The sequence below is a fragment of the Apteryx rowi genome, unplaced genomic scaffold (assembly GCF_003343035.1).
Source record: "Apteryx rowi isolate R43461 unplaced genomic scaffold, aptRow1 scaffold_69, whole genome shotgun sequence".
Lineage (NCBI taxonomy): Eukaryota > Metazoa > Chordata > Aves > Apterygiformes > Apterygidae > Apteryx > Apteryx rowi.
In genome coordinates, this window is record NW_020450971.1 from 1,474,740 (window position 1) to 1,491,895 (window position 17,156).

At 48.1% G+C, this 17,156-nt stretch overlaps 1 protein-coding gene across 1 annotated transcript in view; it reads right to left on the reverse strand.

The window, feature by feature from the left end:
- LOC112975764 (ligand of Numb protein X 2-like) overlaps nt 1–16,513 on the reverse strand; it is a 29,851-nt gene extending 13,338 nt beyond the window's left edge. Inside the window, exons 1-4 of the mRNA XM_026086261.1 lie at nt 16,494–16,513; nt 4,832–5,293; nt 1,984–2,210; nt 1,029–1,225 (exon numbers count right to left, since the gene is read on the reverse strand). Of these exons, the coding sequence (XP_025942046.1) occupies nt 1,029–1,225; nt 1,984–2,210; nt 4,832–5,220 (813 nt within the window). The 5' untranslated portion in view covers nt 5,221–5,293; nt 16,494–16,513. The remainder of the gene's footprint in view (nt 1–1,028; nt 1,226–1,983; nt 2,211–4,831; nt 5,294–16,493) is intronic.
- Between the last annotated feature and the right edge of the window lie 643 nt (nt 16,514–17,156).

Here is a 17,156-nt window from a genome sequence, read left to right on the forward strand (position 1 = left end):
TTCAGTGCCTGACTGAAGCAGCTGCTTCTGATGCACATTAGAGAGCAGAGTTTTCTAGAAAAAAAAATGCAGAAGAAAGCAGTTAAGCAAGACCAACAGTGATGGCGAATTGCTGAGTACAGAGAAGAGACAGGACAACTGATACAGCTTACAAATCTGAAAGTGCAAAATATTAAAAATCATGACCTCCAACCCATGGCAATGCAGAACTACTTTCCACTAACTTCCAGTATTCAATACACACTTGCTGGAGAGAACTCAAGTTGGAGACTTCCCATCCTCACTTGGAAGAGTGGTCCATAGCCTACAGAACTTCTAAAATCATCAGTCTAGTCATGCCTTCACCAGGGTAATTCGGAGAAGCTACTTTTTGCTTTGACTGTTGTCACGTAAGAGCAGGTACAGTCCAGTCAAGGCTGCAACATGCATAGTTTGACTGGATAAAATGGAAGTTACACTTGGTTTGAGAAACCAACTCAAGAGACTATCTGCCACATGTGTATGGGGCTCCCAGTCATCACTGGAGTTTGCAGTGCAACAGAATAATTAGGTCTTGATTGCTTGTCAAAYGATCGAGCAGCCATAGCCAGGAGGTTTTAACAGTTCTCTCCGCGCGTCAGCTTTACTGCGGCGTACAAGCTTCTGTCACCGAGTAGCCCATTGCAATGCAGCATAACGGTACGTCAGGTTAATCTGCAAACTAAATCTGGCTGTGGGTCAGCTCTGCTATGAGTTTGGTGCTCTTCATTACTCACATGATGCTGACTTTAAGCCATAAGGTCTTAAACTTTGGACCTGCTCGAGGAAATGCAGCTTAAGCAACATAGTAGAGGAAGGCAACTRTAAGATTTTCTAGCTAGAGCACAGTCTGTTGGAGAGAAGCGGTGTTACTGGCTGAAACTTATCAGATAGAGATCTTTTTATGCAAAATAGTCTAAATCTCAAAAAGCTGTGGAAGATGCAAAGTAAATAAAATTCATCTCCAGTCAAGAGAAGTAGCAACGGACTATCAATGGGATTTTACACACCTCAAGAATATGGTCTCCCGGCGCTATTCTTCCGTCTGCAGCAATAACAGAATGTCGCAAGACTTCCTGAACAACAATGTTTCCGAGTGGGGTATCCTTGCCCCCCACTATCCTCATCCCCAGGTCTTCCTCAGGGTCTTCTCGGTGAATTTCAATCGTGCTYGTTTCAGCCACAAGACTGGCTCGCTGAGGAAGGTCTGATTGTGAAAGTGTAAGAGGAAAAAAAAAACAAAACAACAACACGTGAATAGATCTTCCCTCATATAGCAAACATCACGAGACTTGCAACACCGGCAGGCTGTGTTCCAAATTAGCATTTGGAGGGAGAGGAGGGGAAAGCAGCTATGAGGAGAGGAAAGAACAGGTCAAACTAAAAGCTGAGAAGTGATGCATTCTGAAGCGGAGACAGTTACTTTTATCTGGAAGGGTTTCATAACTATCAATACAAAAATTAGGTTAGGCTATAAAAACACACTTGCTTAGTACCATTAGGGAGGTGCTGACCACCCCAGGAAACCGATTGTATATTTAACTTTCTTAACAAGATTAAGAAGAAGCTGGAGCTATTCCTAATTGCTAATTATTTGGCCTCTTCAAGTGTTTTATGCCACGCTCCCTTTTGAGAGGGACTGCCTTTGTTTCCTTACAGCACGACAAAAGAACACTGCAAATAAAGCATCCACTACAGTCTAACAGAGATGCTCTGAACTGTTTTGAACAGTTTTGTGCTTGTGAGCAGATCTTGCCACACTCGATGCACATGAATGCATCTTTCTGCTGTTCAAGGACAAGCTGAGGGAAGAGATCTACCCCTATTGGTACTAATGGCTAAATAGCACTGAGGATATCCAAGAACGTTGGGGACACTTTAAAAATTAATATATATGAAATAATCACCTTATTTTTATAGTGTAAAAGGTAACTACATAATTACATTTCTMTATCAAACTCTCACCTTCTTCAGTCTCTTCAAAAGCCGGATTAACCAGTCCAGGCTCTGCAGTCCCTAGCGATACCACCGCAGCTGCCAAGCTTTCTGCTACAAGCGACGATCCTCCRCTTGGCACCTCGGGATCCTTGGGTGTATTTGTTTCCACTTTGGCAGGGAGATCTTCCTTCCCTTTGGAAAAGGGATTCTTTTTCCGCTCTAGTTCAGCTTTGTATTTCTTGAAACCTGGACACCTAGAGAAAGATCGTCTGTGACTGTAAGCGGACGCTCTCTGCCTACGTGGTTAACTCAGCACACATGCAAGCTCTGACTGACAAATGTAAGCGAAGAAGCATGTTCAAGATCTCATCATCCGCATGGCTTGTAACACAGATGCTAATATTCAGTCTCCTTTGACCTTCATCATCTGCTTCTAATAGTATCAGTTTAAAAGTGGGATTCTTATTCACTTTCTYTCAAAATTATTAAACAAATTAGTTCAAAAAGGAGATGGAATAGGAAGAACAGTTTTCCTTGCTAAATATTTACCAGACAAGCCATCAGTGAAGACAAGAATACATCCTTTAAAACATAAGCAAATACTTAGGTCAGCTCTAAAGGGCAGAACATGAACTATACCTTTATGCAAAGGAAGTGACTCACATTTCAAGGTCAGCCTTGAATTAGGCTTTGTTTTTAACAAATCAGTAACATGCAACAACAGTGACCGAGGCCGGCTTGCTTATTTTTTTTTGCTGAACAAGACCTGACCTGATGGAACTCAATCTCCAGTCCGCGCAGGTGATGGCTCTACTTGAATGGGAGCAGTTTAGGAAAGTTTATACTCCTATTGACTGCTCCCCACATAAAGGTCCAAGAAGTAATTCTATATTCAACAAAACACACTGTGTGCAGCTATACCATAGCCAACCTACCTCAGCAAAAATGAGTGAGGAAAAGCAAGCTCTTTTATCATGAGTAAATTAAGTATCAAGAGTAAAAAACAGTAATAAAAAAAGGTGGCATGTGAGGCAAGTCATGAATGCAAAAGCATCACTTCCAGAGACCTGAGTAGCACTGGGTGGTGACTAGAGTCACATTTAAAATTAAAATATTTACATTCCAGCTAAACAAGTCTCATTGTGGTTCTTCTGCTTTACTCCTGGTCATTTTTCTCCCAGCATTAACATGGCCCTAAAACTTACAGGCAGGAGCTGATCAATCCACTTGTGAACGTCCCTCTTAAAACAGAGAAAAAAGCTACTCTTGCAAAGGGCAAAGAAAAATCCTCCAAGGAAACAAGTTCCTAGATTGCTTCTTACTCCCTTAAGTCTCCTCCTGTCAGTTAATTTCACTTAAAACTAAAAAACAAGAAGATTCTGCCACCAAAGTCCCACTGTGATTTCCAACGAGGCTCACAGACCAGGTGAAAGACTCCATTTTTAGAGCACCCCCTCCCCAAGGGGGTCCAAAGTCCTACGAAAGGTGCAAGAGAAGGATACAGTTTCCAGTGAGGTCGGAAACATAAACATTTCAGGGTGCCTCCCTCTTCGGCGTTTAACTTCCACATCAGAGGGATTAGCAAGTGACAGAAAAATTTACTGATGCCAGGGCGGATTCACAGAGGGGAGAGGAAGGTCTCTGCCCCCGTCACTTCGTCAGCCTCGGCACGTCCCCTGGGCACGGGGGAGAGTCCCGGCGACGCAGCAGAGCAGCTGCGAGGCTGGGCAGCCCTGTCCCTGCAGCGCCAGCGTTCAGCCGTGCTGGCTAACAGGAAAGCTGTGCAAGGAGTTAGCTGAAGAAAAAGGAGATTATGAACTTTCACAGACCAGGAGGAAGGAGTCTCTAAGCATCTTCCCTCACTCAAGAGGCTCCATGGCTCTAACATGAGCTCTCAGCTTGTGGGCAAGCAGGACTCACAAGGATACACGCTTGGCTGGAATCGCAAAGATATCCTAACCATCAATTACCTGCACGCCGGTTGACTTTTTATTTTTATTTTAAATGTGGTTTTGCCACAAGAAGCTACAACATAGCCAAAGGGAAACCAGCCTACTGCATTGCTCATCACACACCAACAAAATACACTGCCGATGAAGCCCTGCTTCTGCTTGCAGTATGGCTTGTACTTAGCTCCCTTTCCAGCAATCATTAACTAGAACAAATGCTCTTCAAGMGCCACGGCAAGAGCCATCACCTGCAGTTCTTTTAAAGCTACAAAATTCTGCCTGCCACTAGCAAAACCAGCAGTGGAAGCACCAAAACACATCCCTGCTGAAAGGTGCAAGGAAAAAAGTCCCCCTTCCTCCACAGAAGGAAAAAAGAATCTGTTTTTCAGTTGCTTCTTCTCAGCAGAAGAATGAGGGAAGATAATTTTAAGTAGGTGATTCAGCAACTGCATAATGTGCAGCTTGGAGGGACTTACATTATTTGGATCAAAGACTTATGTATTGCACATCTTAATTGGACCAATTAAACTGGCAACACTGCATGATCCCTTGCTTCCAGAGTGTTGACTTAGCGCCTGTCTTTCGTCTCCGTGCAAGTGAAACGAGGAATAAGCATGTTTATAACAACTTTCAAAGAGTCAGGTGCCCCAGATCAGGACGCACATTTACATACATTTGACAGGTTTTGAGTCCATGGACAACTTSCAGCCAAGTAGGGAAGTGCTTCCTTAGCACATTCGAGCTACATGTACACACACACACAATTAGGTTGCCTTCACCCACCCACCTTTCTGGCCTCACCCTCTGGAGCCCCATCTTGCCCCAGTTTAACAACTACTCTGCGAAGGGACCTTTCTGTTCAGATGCAAAGCAGACACTGACAGCATTAAACATGGAGTAGGAATATTATGTAAATGGCTAGGCACCTGTTCTGCAGGTGAGCTTCCAGTTCGCACCGCTGCATCGTCTGCTGACACTCTGCCTTGAAAGGACAGAGGACAACCAGCTTATCCAACAGGTTGCGCACCAGGAGGCTGGACTTGTGGCACTGCTGGAAAGAGAGTTTTTTGCGATCCATCGGACAAAAGTTGTACTCCTGCATGAAGTTCTCGAGGCACTTGAAGCAGTACGTGTGTCCACAGGGGGTGTCCATAGGCTGCAGCAGAGGCTGCAGGCAGATGTGGCAGGTGAGCTCGTCGTCCACTTCATCTTGGAAGTTATAGAGATGATTGTCGGGCAAGAGGTGGAACTGACCACATTCGCTGCAGAGCTCGCCGGCTTGGGACACGGGGTCTCCTGCTACGGGGTCAGCCATGGTACCAGCATCAGGCGCTCGCGGGCCAGCGGGAAGAGAGCTCGTCACGCAGGCGCTGTCGGACGGCGGTCCTCTAAACGAGGAGAGGAGAAAGAGAGATTTCCAGCCAACTGTCACCTCTAGATCTAGTCAATTAGATATTAAACTGCATTCCTGCCTTAAGCTCCCCCCGGTATCTTCGCCCCCACCAACCCACCTTAGGGCTCTTCCTTCCRGTGCGGCCCTGTGAATCATCAACCCAGGCAACAGCAAACGCGAGGACCTGATTCAGCAAAACGTTTAAGCACGTGGGTAAACTGAAGCCTAAATTACTTTACGTGCAGCAGCGACTCGGACTAGATAAAACCCTGCCAAACACACAGACTAGAAAAACTGAAACAAAAGCTGTGTGTTCTGGAGGGAGAACAACCCGGAGGGGAGGAGGAAGGGAAGCGAGAGAGAAAATAACCAAGACGGTCATTTTTTTTTTTAAACTGACGATTTCCCTGCACAGCTTTCCAGATGATACGGAATATTACTCATTTTAAAGATATGCATGGTGAGATATCTGCCTGGGGACTTCTGGCTGTYGGGATTTTTGTTTTGGTTTGTGCTTTGGGGAGGCAAAAGAGGAAAAAAGAAGAGGAAGAAATTTTTAAAGGAAACTTAAAAAAAATCTACAGCACGTTTCCTTCCTCTTAAGCCCACTCCCTCTGAAAAAGAAAACAGTTCATTTTAACAAAGACCGCGTTGTTCCCAACTCATCCATGCGTAAGCTCACTCACCGAAGCAAATTTCCTATGAAAAAAGCCTTCTAAGAATAAGAGATGTAAAAACCAGCCCGTGCCACGGTTTGTTGCAATGTAACACACAGGCTTGCATTTCAGCAGATTCTTAAATATCTTATTTTCACTAAGTGTAAGAAGCTAAGGAGCAAGCTAAGTTCTTTGCAGTTGCCTCCATACTGATTTTAATAAAGATGTCTCCATCCACATCCAATCGGAGTCTTCCCTAGTATAATCAAATATCAAATTCACCCGAGTCTGCTAGCAGATTATTTTGCAAGCGCAGGCACTACCGCAGGAAGGATTTTCTGTAACCTGGCAGCTATTTTAATGAAGCGAGCAATGTGGTCCTCCATGAAGCAAACACTCTGTATTATCTTTTTTTTGTGTGAGCTCATTTACAAAAGCCAGAGTCTTCTAACACGAAAAAAAACCCTGCAGAACCGTGATGAAATGGAAGATTTTTGAAAGATGACATGGAAAATGTCTGAAAACAAATGGCTTTGTCTGGAACAGGTAAGAGCCCAAACAAGYGCCAGCGCTGGTCTGCACCGGTGCCTGGCATGCAGCGGCAATTTCGGAGGAGGGTAGGCCAGAACAATGAGATAGGGAGAAYGGCAAGAAAAAATTAGTCATGGGTTTCTAATAAAAATCATACATCATTCCACTTCAATTAACTGTCAAGCATAAGTCAGCTATTTAATTAAAGGGATAACGTATCACCAAAAAATAAAATAAAATAAAAATCAAGCCATTTTATGGGCAATTTTTTTACCTAGCCATAGAAACTTGTTCACTTCAAAAGAGTGAAATGTTATTGCCAAGGTTCCAGGCAGGTCCTGGGCATGAGCTGTTTGCTTCTCCTCTTGCTGCGGTGCCAGAAAGCATCTTCCCCTTGAGAGAGGCACTTACACGGGATACACAGTCCTTGCTCTCCCATTTGGATCTATTTTTTAACGCCTCCACCACTGACTCCCCAAAAAGGAAAGCCGTCAGACGCATATTTCATAGTGAAAAAGTGCAGACAGCACACGAGCAAATAAAGCAGATGTCTCTGCGCCCACTGTTCTTCGGTACCTACCTCCACCTGAAACAGACTCCGATATCTCGACTGCTTATCTTATAATTTAAGATCAAATGGCGACATTTTATCTTGCAAGCCAAAAGGGAACATTTTTACATTAGACAATGACTGAACATCACCTACCAACTCGAATCAATCAGCTCAGCGCCAGCCCTTCACGAAAGGCCAAGCTTTCAAGGCGAACCCCTACCAATAAGTACTTGTGCTTCGGGTTGTAGTATTTGCATAAAATTTTGGCAGGTGATTAAACAAATGTAGTTTCTCAGTGAAAACAAACTCCGGAGTAATTTTGCTGATAAACTGCTTTTATACGGGGCTTTTGCCACATATTTACCAATTCATCTCCCTCTCTCTGTGTCTAAAGGTTATAAGAGATGAATCCCACRTATGAGTCATTCCAGAACTAGAGGAAGATAAAAACATCGCCCCAACCGTTCTGCTTTCCCCTTCCTCGCAACTCCGCATCGCTCCGTCTTCTCAGGTCTGCGCCTTTGCAAACAAGGTGTGAAGCGCTCCTCCAGAAGCGCCAAAATACCTTTCGCTTTGGCACGGCCGTGCTCTCGGCGCAGGGGAGGGCTGCAGGGCAGCCGAGGCTGACACCTCCTCGGTGACGAAACCCAGCGCGCCCCGCGGCGAGGCAGCGGCCGGGCAGCGGCGCCGGCGAGGGCGGCAGGCTCCGACAAGCCTGCCCTTCGCTCCCCGATTCAGGCAGATGTGCTGCAAGAGGGGAATTGCTAACGTCGTCTTCAGCCGCGGCTCCTTTGGTGCAACCGGACAGATTTTAAGCGTCTGGCAAAGGCGCTGTGTCACCACAACAGGCACAACTGCGCTCTGTCCCGATACGCCAGCCTTGATAGAGTCCGCCTAGAGTTACGCTTCAATCAGGCCCTAAGACTGTGCTTTTTAGGTGAAATATGAAATACAATCATTAGCGGTGCCATCAAATCTCAGCTACTCATTCGGACCTCTGAAGCCCGGAGGAGCCCCAACCCCCTTCGTTCTCGCATTGCTCTTTTTGCYATCCCGTTCCCCCTTCCCTGCTTCCTTCCAGCAATGCCGCTTTCAGACCCCTCGTACACATCCCCTGCTTTTCCCTTTCTCCGCGGTATTCAGATCTCTCCCCAGGCCTCACTCTCACCACAAAACACTAATTTCAAGATAAGGCCACACTAGCTTCCACCCAACATGCATAATATGAGGAAGTCGTAAAATAAGGATCTAGCTTTGTCCCGAGTTACTACTTACTGACCACATAAGAATGTAAAAGCCTGACATAGATATATATATATATTTTATATATGTATGTTGCTGCCATAATGGACTCTGCCATTTATAAAGCACAATGCAAGGAATGCCTCTAGAGTCTGAACTATTTAGGAAGCAATACCCTATTCCTGCATTCCTCAATGCAGAAACCAGCAGAAAACTCTTTAGATTTCCCAGTTTCTTACCCTGTGTGGCCCAGGACAAAGATTTCTTAAGCATCATCTTCACTGTATGAAATAAATTATGGTGGGGGGTTTTTTCAGCTAGGTTTTCTTGTACTGTAATACTGACTCAAAGAACAGATTACTTTTTTTTTTTTTGGAAAGGAAGACTTATCGGGTTGTCTAATCTACTTCCCCGCCAAAGCAAGACTATTCCTGACACTGYTAGCACGTTGCCTATTCTTGTTTTAGCTCCGCCAGGGCACAGAGCCTCAGATATCCCCCCCCCCCGCACACGTCTACAGCGGAGCTAATAGCACGAGCGGGGAGCCTGCCAAGAGCCACCCAAAAGTGAACCGCTCGGCTCCATTTCGGGTGGGTAAATTCAATCCCAAACTAGTCGCCAATACATCCGTGAACTTGTAAGCAGAACCGATGAATTACTTCTGCAGCTAAGCTGTTAAAAAAAATAAAAATAAATCAAATCAAAGGCGGGGGGGGAATAGTCTAAGGAAGCTTTCCAACGTCATGCATCTGCTTGCACCAAAATGACTGAAGAAGTGCTGTGGTTTTAATACCCGATTACCCCAAGAACAACATCACTGCTTCCAATCTTATCGTCTGAAGTCTCAACRTTTCCAAATCTAACTCCCACTCCTTGTTTTTAAGGCATATAACTCAGCCTTAATTCAGTTTGGAGCACAAACAGGGAAAATTCAGCCCAGGCCTGTCTATTCATACAGCCCCAACATTTGATAAAAGTCGCTTTCAGCCGTAAAAATATTTATCTTAATGACATCTCTTTGAGGTATGCTATTCCCACTTAAAGACYGAAAACCGACATCAAGGGAGGCTAAAATATAGACCCACAGAGGCATCAACTCACGGGAATTAGGTACTTAAATACAACTGTGAATCTGACCCTAAGCAACTTGGCTCAGATCATGGAGAAAGTCTTCAGAAAAAAAMCAAAAAACACTCTGCAAGTCCAAAGTGATATCAAAAAAAGAAGAAAAAAAAAATCAAGACTGTTTCTATTAACTGATTTACAAAACCACAAGTACGTTAAGTGAACCGGAGCACGTCCCATATTGCAAAACCGTGAAACAAGCCGTCGGGCTACAGGAAGGCAAGGACACAAAACAGAAGCATGACGATTCTCCCTAAGAGACCGGGGTGGCTAGAAAAACACCCCATAATGCTTCAGTTTAAAGAAAAGTCTGTCAAATAACTAGCTCTTAATATTAAAAGGTTATTTGTAACATGGGAAGTATTTTGGAGACATAAAGGGTTTTATGTTCTTCACCTTTAGGTTAAAGCTTACGTACTAACGTGGATCGACGATACCGAACACCCCAACGTGAAAGTTGCCTCTGAGGCTTCCAGCCGCACGCGGCAGCGCGTGCCCCACGTACGCTGCCACGTCATGGCTTGCTGCAGTCGTTATGCCAGCTGCGTTATTTATGAGAACAGCTCCCTGAGAGACTGGACATGCCACATTCCAGCTAAAGGCCAAAACGATTAATTACATTTCTCTGGGTGGACAGAAAGCCCCAACACGCCGGATCAATTAAGATGATGGAGGGTGCGYGCCAGGAAGGCGCTAACCCAAGACACCTCCCTGCTTCCACAAAACCAGCCAGTTCCAGGTGGACCCCGACATAAGCTCAGCACTCTAAAAACGAACCATCAGAAAAAGTGAGATAATTTTTTTTGCAAAATTTGCTTCAAATAGCTTTCACTCAAAGAGTCTGGTATTTCATAAAATAGCTTTTTGGGGGGGAGGGGATTTTTATTGCAAAAGTGTTCTGTAACAGATTTTTTGCCGAATTTCAGCTCTACCCTGGGCAGGCACTTCGCACGCAGAAAAAGGGGACAGGTTTTACACGAGCTACAGTAACGTTCTGGTTGAACACTTCCACCGGGCTGCTACAATATTTCACAACCCTGAGCGAGTTCTCCTGAGTTTACAGCGGTGGCATAGAAAATAACATGGAAACATCAGAGGATTTTTGTAAACTATGTTTAAAGTAGGTCAGCTTTTAGCAAAACTGCAGCACCAAACCCAAGAACATTAACCTTGCCTTGCTCTCCTAATAAGCCACCTCTGAGCGAGTCACCGCTCTGCACATCTCCCAAYGCTCCAGTTGAGAAACTAAAGCAGAACTACACTCAGCCTAAAGCAAGACTGCCAATTAAAACACTGTCATCCTCCCAATCATTTTTGCCTGTTCTTTAATCATAAATCTGAAAATCAGTTTTATTCTAAATCCCTTTTATTTGTGTGCTTGTCAGACAACTTTGCATATAACCAGCTCAAAGTCCTTCTGGGCAAGTATCTGTTTTCTCTACCAGAATAACAGAAAACCAATTGTATTTTCATGAATTATAATCAGACGCATTACCATGTTAGACTAGAAAAGACTTATTATTCCAGGAAACACTATTCTGAGAGATGTGCTAAAAGGCTTGTTTGACCATAGCAAGACTATGCCAAGGGATTTTCTCCCGAGTGACTTTTGCAGTATCAGCTCTCCGGTACGGTACTTGGGTTTGTGTTTCTACCCTAATACACTTCAAGAGCAGTTGCTTAAAAAAAAAACAAAACTGTTTTGTTAGTCTTTTTGACAGCAGTGGGACTACACCAGTGTAATTTCAACAGCTAAGCCCAGTTCATTGTACAGAGCAGGAGACTCTGGTGTTACCGTTCAGTTAATATTACCTGGGTAACAGACACCAGTAAATTCCCTCCCTCCGGTTAGCAAGGAATTCAGTAGTGGCGTAAAATGCTTTTCACCTACGCTTTTCCTCCAAGTGGTTTAAATAGCCACTATGTTAATTTACTGGTGTGCAAAACAGATAAATTAAATGCCAGCAAATAGAAGCGAAGACATGCGCTGCAGGAGAAGCTGTTTTATCATATTCCTTCAAGCTTTATCACCTTTGCAGGGTGCTTCTCCTACACCCACGAGCCTTTCTACACCCCTTCTTCCGCGCAATCACGCGAGCTACTTGTTTTATGCTCAGGGGAACACAAAGCTTATGCAGATTCTTCTGTTTTACCACTTAGATCGATTTGCATCTCTGCAGAATTGGATCCAAAGGCTCCTACGGAAGTTTCCACATTGGCAGCATATATGGATTTTCTTTGCACATTCATTAGGTTTTTCTCTTCTCTCTAATCACCTCTCTCTCTAGGAAATTAAATACCCCTACCTCTACCATCCCCCCACCAACACTTTGAATTTGGCAGCAATCTGCAATTCCATCCCTAAAAATCAGTTTGATGTTTGGGGATGAGGTTTTCTAGTGACAAAGAAAAGAAGGAATCCAATACTATAATTTAAGGATAAAGGATTTAATCTGTCATTAATAAACAAAACTTCTCTTGCAATTAAAAGAAAAAGCCCAAAACCAAATCAAAGAGGGATTAGGAGAGATGATGTTAAAATTGAGGCTTCATCTAGAATCGGGTAGAACACTTGCTTTCCAAAGAGCTGGGTTTGCTTCTGACAGCAGGTAATGATCGTATGTCTATTGGCTATATATGAATATCAGACACTCTTAACACATCGTTGTCCATGTGTCTACCCATAAATTCCTTGTTAATAATAGTAATAATAAAAAAAAAATAGCAACACGGTTTACAGAATCTGGGTACAAGCCTCCAGCACTGTCCAACCCCTATAGCTATTACCAGCAGCCTGACGACTTTACCGTAAGCGATCCAGCAGCACGAAAGCAGAGTTTGGCACCTGACCATGAAATATTTCCTATCAACAGATCGCCGTTACAGATGTTAACATCACAAGCTGGACTGGGGCTCTACTGCAGGAGAAAGCAGCACGGAACTCTTAGTTACCCTCGCCAAGTCAAGTTTTGGTCTCAGTTACGCTAATTTTTTTACAGTACTCTGCCCTAAAGTTAAGAGTTTGGCACAAGGTACGACAGTATCCTTCTATATCAGTAGGCACCTGAAATCCAAACTGCAAAACGAAGCGAGCTACCAGGTGAGAAGCAGGCAGCACGGCTAGGCGAGCTAGCGCGGAGGGTCCCTCTCCGCTCCCCTAGGCCAGGCGCTTTTTTGCAACGGTGCCAGACGGCTCTGGCCCCCGCTTTACGCCATCACCATATTACTCGGCTCCGCGCACCAAACCGCGRCTTCCTTTCACAGGGTTAGAGGGCATTTTCACAAAAACCAGCGCAAAGTACTTTCTAGCCCCAGCTTGTTCCAACTAACAAAAAAAGTGGAATTAAAAAATAATTGAGCCTGTAATTCCCCTTACATCTCACCAAATCAGGGGAAAGGGGAGAGAAACAAACATGCTTATCTATTAAGAAAATAAAGAATTCCCTGCGCCGCGTGCTCGCAAGCTGCAGGTGCTGCGCAGCGACCTTCGAAGCTTGCTTAACCTCCCGCCGGCGCCCGCGGCCGGGCCGAACGGCCGCTGCAACCGGCCCGCGCCACGGCCGGGAACCAAAGGAGCGCTGCAGGGGCGAAGAACATCTCCTGGCTGAGGACGGCCCTCCCGCAGGGCTGGCGGAAGGGTGTCACGGCTCATTTGTAAGAGTCTGGAGACATATTCTRCCATTGAGGATACCTGTATTACAGGCGCCTGAACTTAAGTACGGTTGCGCATGTGATTTAAGGTGAAATTTGCCTTTTCACCATATGGTTTCACCTGGCGTATTTGGTTGACTTCAGACCTCACAAGCTAAGCTGGAGAAAAAAAAAAAAAAAAAGCAAGGCTTTTTTTAATTTGTTTTTTCAAATCTTATCCTGATTTAGAGCTGCGTCCAGCTCCACCTACCAGAGGCAGGTCTTTGAGAATCACTGTTATCTTGCCCTGTTATGCACGTATTTACAGTATGAGTGAACTGATATTTATATTCCCCCTTGTGCTAAGAATAATTAAAAAAAAAAAAGCCTGTGCGGCTTTCTCACCAGTTAGAAGAGCTGGAACCACAGCCCCAGCGACCAAAGTCCTTCCACTATCCGCGACTCAAGGCAGCGCCCACCTTCTTCCCTAACCACCAGCGCACGAGTCGCGGAGCGACCTTGAGCCGGGGAACACGTAGGAGGGGGAAGGCAACCGCCCTTCTCTCCTCATTTCTGAGCCCGTCAAGGTGACTAGGAAAGCAGCCAAGCAACCCGGTGTTAACCTCGCGGGGGAAGTTTTTTATTTTGTCACAAGTACAAAGAGGCTCAGAAGACCCAGTATGTTGCTTTTTAGGTAACCTATGTGAAATAATCATACAGCTCTTTTTTTTTTCACTACCAATTGAGATGGTTTAATATTAAAAGCGAATATTCTCAGATCTAAAGTTCCCAGGGCACGGACCGGGTTTATGGGKTTTTTTTCCCCCCTCTCATCTCCATTAGGAGAACCGCAGTAGTGCTTACTAGGTGAGAGGGGTTTATCTGTTATTTATGAGTTTAGAGGTGGGAGGTTAATATGTCCGAGAACTTTACAAATAAGGCTGATGACGATTTATTGCACTTTCAGCGACGGCAAAATAACTGCTGTCACGAGCGAGCCCTGTAAAAACTCAAGGGAGCTGTTTGAGTTTTATTTCAATCCTTTTTTAATTCACACCCCATCAGCTCCGAAAGGAGAAGTCTGCTGCAGCTGTTTAGGAGATGCCTACGGCCCAGACAAAGACTAGACAAAGCTGGACAACACTTTTTTTTTTTAAACCTAATCCATTCCAGGACTTTCCCTTCCACAGATGGTTCCAAGCAAGGAACAACACAGTCTCCAAACAAACCTTGCCTAGAGACCCTCCAAACTCAGGGAGCAACATGTACGCTTAAAACCTGCCGTTGCCTGCAAGCTGCTGATCTGCTCTCCAGACTCCTCCGGCTTCATCCTCTTTCCCTCCTTTTAGCTGCAGATGCTTTTTCCTGGACCAGTGTAGCGATTCCTACCACTTGGGCTCCCTAAACCCTCCTCTAACACTTCAGACACTTCATGAACCAATTTCTCATCAACTATTTGCCATTCGCTGTATTAAAAAGTTTGCCAGATATTTGCGTATTTTTAAATTCAATTCATGTCCAAAAAAAATGCCAAGTTTCAGTCTAGAGCACCATTTTGCATGGTATAAATCAGGGAAGACAAACTGATGAGGACCGTCAAATGTAATTCCCAACAACTGCAGGGAGAGCACCACTAAAAGAAGCTGAAAAGGAAAAGCCAAACAAGGGGGGGTTGTAATAAATCAGCAAAACCTACTCAGGCCTGGGAGTAAGACACCAGCTGCGACTACTCCAGCAAGATACACGCAATCAGGACAAATCCAGGCAGCTTAATCTTCAAAGTGGAACCAATGTAGCAGTTTCAGAAGAAAGTTAGAAATACAAGGGAATGCACAGTGAAAGGTGTAGCAGGGGATGGTTCGTGAACTACAGATATTTTATTTTGGCCACCTACCATTTAGTCCAGGACTCTACAATTTCATAAGCACGCAGAAATTGAGCTACTAACTGTACTTAAGGAAGTATACAGCTACTGTGGTTTACGAAACCATCCATCRCAATTTCCAGTTGAAGTTACTGGATGCTCCATTCAGCCGGCACCAACGTTATCCAGAATAATCCTCAACCTGTTTCATCGGGTACCTTTGAACCTCACGTTGTCTTAAAGCAGGAGAAGGTCCCCTGGCTACCAGGTTCTTTCACGGCCAAGCTACAAACACTGCGCACCTATTTCTTCCACCTTTTGCAGTTCTCCTTCTCCAGGCTGGCTGGTTGGTTTTGTTTTCTAGTTCTTGCTCACTTCCCTCACTACTCATTTAGTTAGAAACTTAAAAACCCATTTGCCAACAAGGAGTTTTCTTTTTGCTGCACACCACCAGCTCTTCTCTCCCTTTCACTGGGTTTTACGCTAGCGCATCGCCGTTATTTAAGCGGGTTAAACACGCGCCGGGCTCGCGTGCTGGAGCGGAGGCAGAACCGACGCGAACGGAGACGCGGTTTTACCAGACAGCTTTGTTTTGCAGCAGCCAGCTCGCCCCGTACAAGGTTGTCCTCGGGTTTATCGTTCTTCCCCTCGCCGCCGGCCACGCGAGCCCCGGGTCTCCCTGCGCTCCGGGAGCCGGCGCAGGGAGCGAACCCCAACGCGGAGCGGGGCCGGGGGCATCGCCACCGCGTCGGCCCCGTTCAGCCGCCGCCGCGCTACCGGCTTGGCCGCAGCGTGAGCGAGCGGCTCGAGCGCGCGATTTCGGAGACGACAAGTTTCGCTTCGGAGGAGCCGCGCGCACGACTCGCCTTCTCCGCGGCTGGGGAGCTGCCAGAGGGCTCCGGCCTTGGCGCGGCGGCGGCGGCGGCGGCGGCGGCCAGCGCGGTCCTCGAGGGCACGGCGCCGCCGCCGCGCCTGACGCTCGCTCCTCGGCGACGTCGCGCCTCCCCAGCCGGCGGCGGNCGGCGGCGGCCAGCGCGGTCCTCGAGGGCACGGCGCCGCCGCCGCGCCTGACGCTCGCTCCTCGGCGACGTCGCGCCTCCCCAGCCGGCGGCGGGCGGCTCCGGGGCCGAAGCGTCGGCCTGGGCATCCCGTAGGTCCGTGGCAGCGCCCGACGAGCTCGCGCGGAGCGTCCCACGCGCCCGTCCTACCTTCGAGGCGCTTCCCAAAGGTCCAGGCAGCCGCGGGGCTCCCCCCTGCTGTCACCCCGATCGCTAGTTACAGGCTTTTCCGCACGAATCGGCACCTGAGCCGCGCCGGCGCCGGGAGAGGCGCCTCTGCCCGCAGCGCCCCCAGCCCCGGCCGGGCCCCGCGGGGCCGCTCCGGGAGAGGGAAGCCGCGGCGGCAGCCGCCCTCCCCACGCGGGGGAAGGGAGGGAAGGAGGGACGGAGCTCGCCCGCCCGCGGCGCCCGCCAGGCCCCACCCCCGCTCACCTGCAGGCGCCGCGGCGGCCGAGCGGCTCGGGCCGGGGCCGCGGGGGCCGCCGCGCCGGGACGGGACGGGACCGGAGGGGGGGGGGGGGAAGCGCGGCTCTCACCCGGCCCGCGGCGGCGCCGAGCGCGGCTCCTCCACCAAGTTTCCGGGCGGGGAAGAAAGTCGAAACCTACGCGACGGGAGGAGGCGGCGCAGCCGCCCAGGTGTCTCCGGCCCGGCCCGGCCCTCCCTTCCCTTCCCCGCCTCCTCCTCCTCCTCCTCCGGCCGGCCGGCCGGGCCCCGCTCCGCTCCGCCGGGGGGCGCCGCGGGCTCCATCTTGTCCGCGCCGCCGCCGGCCTCGCCTCCCCTCGGCCTCCCGCCCGCCCGAAGCGCGCGAAGCGGTGCCGGGGGGGGGGGAAGGCGGACACGGGGCCGCCCCGGGAGCGGGCGGTGGCGGAGCCGCGGCTGCCCGGACACGAGCAGGACGCGGGGGCAACTGGCTTTGCCGGGGCGCTTTGTCCGCCCCGCCGGCGGGCGAGGCAGGCGGAGGGACGGCTCGTGCTTGTCGGGGCCCGCATCCCCGCCAGCCGCGGCGGGCAGAGGCGGGGGGGTCTCGTGGCCGGCAGGGGCCCGGGCCGCGAGGAGACGAGGCGGGAAGCGACGGCGCCCGCGCTGCTCCCGGATAACCCGCGAATCCGCCCGCCTTGCCGCCCCGGCGCTTCTCCCTGCCTCCCGCTTCCAGCCAGYGAAGCGCCAGGCTGGGAGTCTTGGGCACGGCACGGCGTCC